General features: G+C 36.1%; 1 protein-coding gene across 1 annotated transcript in view; it reads right to left on the reverse strand.

Annotated features, from left to right (window-relative positions):
• The window catches only part of LOC145284000 (uncharacterized), a 97430-nt gene extending 95977 nt beyond the window's left edge, over positions 1-1453 (reverse strand). Inside the window, exons 1-2 of the mRNA XM_080133093.1 lie at positions 1355-1453; positions 1057-1173 (exon numbers count right to left, since the gene is read on the reverse strand). Of these exons, the coding sequence (XP_079989219.1) occupies positions 1057-1132 (76 nt within the window). The 5' untranslated portion in view covers positions 1133-1173; positions 1355-1453. The remainder of the gene's footprint in view (positions 1-1056; positions 1174-1354) is intronic.
• Positions 1454-6193: the final 4740 nt, after the last annotated feature.

The raw sequence follows: 6193 nt of genomic DNA on the forward strand, positions 1-6193 counted from the left end.
TATATATATATATATATATATATATATATATATATATATATATATATATATATATATAGTAAGCATTTTTTTCTCCATGGGATATTTCATGAAATAAAATAGGCGATTTTTGTCTATCAAGTTTATTTTCGATCCTTTCCAACTTCCGAATAACAGTCTTCACTTCTGGCAGGAACTGGCTGATGTAATCACCATATTTATCATGTCCGAGTACTTTCCAATCCTTCAGGATTCATCTTCAGGGATAAAGTAATTTAACTGGCTTTGAACAATTTATATACGTTTCTTTTTTTCTCTTGTCTTTTCCCATTGATTAATTATTTTATTTATTTTATCGTTTTTATCTGTTGGTTAAAATTAATAGCATCTTGAAATGTTTGTAAAACTAACAGTTGGAAAATCGGAAGTTGGAAAGGATCGAAAATAGGATGAATAGACAAAGAACGTCCATTTTATTTAATGAAATATGCCGTATATATATATATATATATATATATATATATATATATATATATATATATTTTTTTTATTTTACTATAAAATTGTCCGGATTACTGTAAAAACGCATTTTTAATGTGCATTTTCTCAAACATAAAAACACACTTGTACTAGAGATTTTAGTCCTACTGGAAGTTTAAATCAAAAACAATATTCAATATTTTATTATTACTACAAGCAGTGGAAGATGTCTTATAAAAACAAAATCGGGGAAAAAAAAAAAGGAATTGGTTTTGGCATTAGAAAATAGGCTCAAATTTTTCCGCTGCCGATTCCGATACTCCAGAAAGTCCCGATTCTGATTAATCGTTCCGACACTAATAAATATAATATATAAATACTTGAAGTTTACGCATAAATTCAGACTTTCGTATATTAATTTATGTGAGTGAATGAAGTAGTTATATATATATATATATATATATATATATATATATATATATATATATATATATATATTTTGCAAACACTTTACAAAAGAGGAAAGATACATATAAGACAGGTCAAGAAAAGAAATAACATAAAAAGGTAAGCACAAAAGGGATTTTCCAAACTAACCTGAAACTTCCATGAAGACCAGAAAGAATACAAATAAGACTTTTCTAGTTGTCTTTAGAATTTCACGTGGATCCATTACGTAACATGAAACTCCAAAATCGATTTCAATGAATGAACCTAAAAAAAAAAAAAAATTTTTTTTTTTATCTGTCGGTACAAAATAATTTTGCACTTACGTAGGTAAACTTTTTCAAAATCAAATTTATGATATATATATATGTTACATTTGCATGTGTAATTTATTATTATTATTTTTTTTTTGTTCGCGTCTGCAAATGTTTGCAAACTTTCTGTTCACCTTAAGGCAGGTTTTCCCGATGACTTGCCACTGCCAAACTGACGCTCTCTCTCTCTCTCTCTCTCTCTCTCTCTCTCTCTCTCTCTCTCTCCCCACCTCTTCTTTAAAATTAGAGTTAGGCCGTGACCTTCTCCTCCCAACCTGTTTTGTCCCCCACCCACCCTCGTTTCCCACGCACAGTTATTTTTTCCCCCTTTTTTTCTCTTGTCCACCGTTCATCTTTTTGATCAAGTTTTCACACCGATCTTTTTTTTTTTTTTTTTTTTTGGACTAAAACACATAAAACAAAACAAACACACCTGCGGAAGAAGTTTGTAAAAAAAAAAAAAAATAAAATAAAAATAAAAGGTAAGTGGTTACTGTCAGCATAACAATGAAGGGCGCGCACATGCACACAATAAATAAATAAATAAATAAATTAAATAATTTTTTTAAACAAAAAAAAAAAATACTACCGGGACCTGTGGAAATTCCACGGCGGACTCTTTCATATGTAATATATTGATGCTGTCATTCTGTGGATGTTCAGCGTAAATGGAGACACCGTGATATTATTGTAGCTCTTTTGTTAAAACTGCAAAAAGATTTCTCTAAGCTAGCAGGGACGCCGAGCCCGTAAAATACGCTTAAATATGATATTTTAATTTATACAGATTTTGTATATATTATTATAGGGTCAATTTTCTATTGCTTCCTATATATTATGAAGTTGTGATTTCAATATATATATGTATGCGTATATATATATATATATATATATATATATATATATATATATATATATATATGTGTGTGTGATTTGGGTGCATCAGCTTAAATGGAAACCGAAACCAAAATTTATGAAGAACATATATATATATATTGAGTTCCTTCCGCTATAATCCAAACCGAAACCAAAACTTATAAAGAATTCTTGGTAAAATTATTTATCAAGAAATGGGCGTTCATAACAATTAAACGACAGTCACTCGGAAGAAAAAAAAATGTAAGCGTGGCACAGAATAATCCACACGCTATCGTATTAATATACAGATATGATGTAATCCACGGAGAGTTTCGTTGTATCACAGCTTTTCAGAGTGGCTAAACAGGCGAGTGCCTTCTAGCCGAGATCAAAACTTTACTGTTTCTAAACAGTCGGCACTTTTAGCGATTAGCCAATCAGCATTAGACCATGAGTGATGAAAATTTAATGTTGATCTAAATAATGTTAATATTGCAAAGTGCTCAATAGTTTTGTGCGAAAAACTTGGTATTATCACTATCTTGCGGTACAATCACGTTGACACACCAATTCTCGCAAAATCAGCAAAGTTAAGCAATGTTGAGCCTGGCCAGTACTAGATGAGTGACCATTTGGGAAGGCGAAGCACTGTATGTACCGCGAGGTAAAATACCAAGTTGAGAAACTGGCGCGGTCTGTCCTTCTCTCGAGGGTAGATGGGACTCTCTTAAGCCATGGTAGGCACCCCATCTAGTGATGGGGTCATGATAAAAAGTAACCTTGATAGCCCTGGCGATACATCAAGTATTCAGCTACCGACAAGATTTGAATTACACTACAAACTCGTGTAGTGAGTTCAATCTCGGCTACGGCCGTGCTGAACGGATGGATATCTCTTGCTGCTTGTTTTTTTTATTCTTGACTAGCAGGAAGATGCGACGTTGCCCGGAATTGAATGATGATCAACGAATATTTCACTCTCCTATATTTTTATTGTCATCGAAATCCGTGAAATCGCCCGGGAGGAGCTTCACATGCCTCCATGCAGTAACTTAGTCCAAAATGTTATTTTACATTGCACTGTAGAGAATGTACTGTTTCTTTTATGAAATTATTTTATATAAACTTCTTTTCCAGTTAGAAAAAAAAAAAAAACATTAAGAAATTTACGTGAGGGGGTTGAACCCACGTCATACAAAAAAAAAAACAAAAAAAAAACACACACACACAAATTTTCAAGTTTTTAGAAATTTACTCGCGGAGTTTAAACCTACAGACCACGTCATGCATAAAAAAACACACTATCAACTTACCCACAGTAGAATTTTCACGGCCCGTTGTTCTATCATTGTTGCTAAGCAACGGCATGGAAAAATGACTTTACCGATGATAGATAAATTAAAATAACGATTTCAATTATCGATTATCGGTAATTATTTGGGGATTCTGAAACAAAACTTAACTAAGATCACTCCTAGACTCATACACTGAAGTTCTGTAAATTTTAAAGAAAATCTGTTCAGCTGTTTCGGAGTCTATAAGGAGCAAACTCATACACATTCACACACAGACAAAGTTGCATTTATATACTTGTAGAGATACTTCTCTTTGCTTATTTAATTCTATTAAATAAACGGTTGATTAAGTTCACTGGACTGAGAATAAACAAAGAAAACCACAGGGTGAAAAATAAGACTTTTACAGGATTTGAACCTGTATCCTCAAAACAGCAACCTAAACTTCGACTGTTTGACTCACGAGTCATACTAATAATAACTCGTCCCCCCCTTCTCCAACCTCTGTAACGTGGTGACTATCGAGCAGCGAATACACTGAACTTATATGGTTAAGATCGAAAATTGTTTCCAACAGTATAATATGCAGTACGATTGTCACGTCCTGGTTCAACCAGTTGTTGTTCATTGGTTTTAATGTCTAAGCCCACATCCTTAAACACCATGGCCTGATGCTGTCCAAATAGATAATACCTGTTGTTGTTTGGTGTTCTCATTTGCTTGCCTCCTCATGAAGGTATAGACACAAAGTCGATTTTTAATATGGGGAAATCCAGCTTCCCAAAATGGGGCACTCTCGATAGGAACAAAAATAAAAATTGTCTCAATCTAGAGGGATTCTCATCTACTGATCGAGGTCAGAAAAGGTAAAGTGTAGTATCAGAACAGATATTACACTTTGCTCCTAGCCAAAAGACCAACGAGCAGCTATATTAATTCACTCCAGAGAATTGTCTAGACTTATCGAGGACATCTTACATAAAAAAATTATAATGTATCCTGCTGCTTCTTTCTTCTGGCTGTGCCTATTTTTCCTTGAATTCTTGCTGCATATTTAGAATTATAGCATGCATACTCGTCATGGAACTACAAGGTTATGCTCCAAAAATCACGTAAATTGATTAAGCAGTTTTTTTGTTTTTTTTATTTGAAGAATTAAATTTCTGATTTTTAGCAATTAAGTATTTTTGGCAGCCATTGATAATCTATGATATAAATCTCACCTGTCTGTTTAAATGTATGTATGCATGTATGTATGCATGTATATCTCACAAAAACTTTCAACAGAGGCGACAGAATTTTCTCGAGATTGATATCATTCTGAAGCTCGACCCTTGGGATTACAAATATCGAACACTTGGCCAAAAACATTAATTCCTTCACCCTCAACTGGGCACTTTTCTATAGGAAGGGGGGTCGCTTTTTCGCCGATATTTTCGTAAGTCATCCCCTCTTTTCGATTGTCTAGCCTTAATTTAAACATACGTCACTTCCAGTTTGGGGATGGGCGCAACAGCAAAGACTCTGGTGTTTTTTTTCATGTTCTTTTCCTCCTTCGTGGTACGGGTTCGAGCCTGCCTGCCTACTACCACTTTTTTTTTTTTTTTGCTCAACACACACATCCAAACACCCGGGCAACGCCGGGCACCTAGGCTAATCTTATGCTAATGGGGAAATAGATAAATCTATATCGACGTCGTGGGCGTGAGGGTGGAATGACTTGAAAAAAATATCAGCGAAAAAACCGACCCTCCCTGTAGGAAACTGCCCAGTTGAAAGTGAAGGAATTAATGTTTTAGCCTATTTTTCGATACTTGTCATCCGAAGGGTCGAGCTTCAAATACTGATCTCATGAAAATCTGTCACCTCTGGCGAAAGTTTTAGGCAGGCATGATGATTGCAACGTCTTATCAGACGAGTGCCACTCCCTCAGACACTTAAAGTTCATGAGCCCAAAAATGACTTCCATCGCCACAGGAATATTTTTATAGACAAATGCCTGAGGGAGTATCGATACACAGATGATGTTAAAGAGTCTTAGCTTTGTACGACAGCTAAGTCTCTCTCTCGGTTCAAAATGTTGAGATCCAGCAACAAGCAAGAGCAAGTTAGCCAGCAACAAGTTAAGTTGCAGATCAGCTTAATGCGGGTACTGGTCTCCTGCTTTATGGTTTTTTAAATCAGGGATTTGTTTCTCTTAGAAAGGTTACCTTCACCACGGCTTACGGGAGCCCTCTCCACCCCAGCACACACATACATACACACAAACACACACGGTGCTAGTTCGCCGTTGACCCCGAAAAATGGTTCATTTGCCCTTTGAAAGGTCTTGTTTTTAATCCATCGGGGAGACTAGCCGCCCTCCTCACCAAACAAGTCTGGTGGGGGAACCAGTTTAGTCGTCGGTGACCCGACCATGAGGCAGGTAGTACTGGGGTTACATGGTACCAGTAGCATATGACATACATACATTTAAACAGACAGGTGAGATTTGTATTATAGATGTCCTTAATAAGTCTAGACAATTCTCTGGCGTGAATTAATATAGCTGTTCCTTGGCCTTTTGGCAAGGAGCAAAGTGTAGTATCTGTTCCGGCAGATACTGCACTTAAGATAATTTGTACCAGTCAATGGAGGGGAAACCCTCTATACTGGGAACCGCCTGGGTAATACCTAGGAGGTCCACCCTCCCAGGCCTTGCCACCGGGCTTTCCGGTGGGGCAAGTTTATTGCTTGCTGCCTGAGGCGCCCCGACCGGGGAATGCCGACGGGGTTACTCAGGCAATTTTTAATATTGCAGGAGTGCCCCTCCTTTAGGGG

This window comes from Euprymna scolopes, chromosome 8 (assembly GCF_053919585.1).
Source record: "Euprymna scolopes isolate OS-2025 chromosome 8, ASM5391958v1, whole genome shotgun sequence".
Lineage (NCBI taxonomy): Eukaryota > Metazoa > Mollusca > Cephalopoda > Sepiida > Sepiolidae > Euprymna > Euprymna scolopes.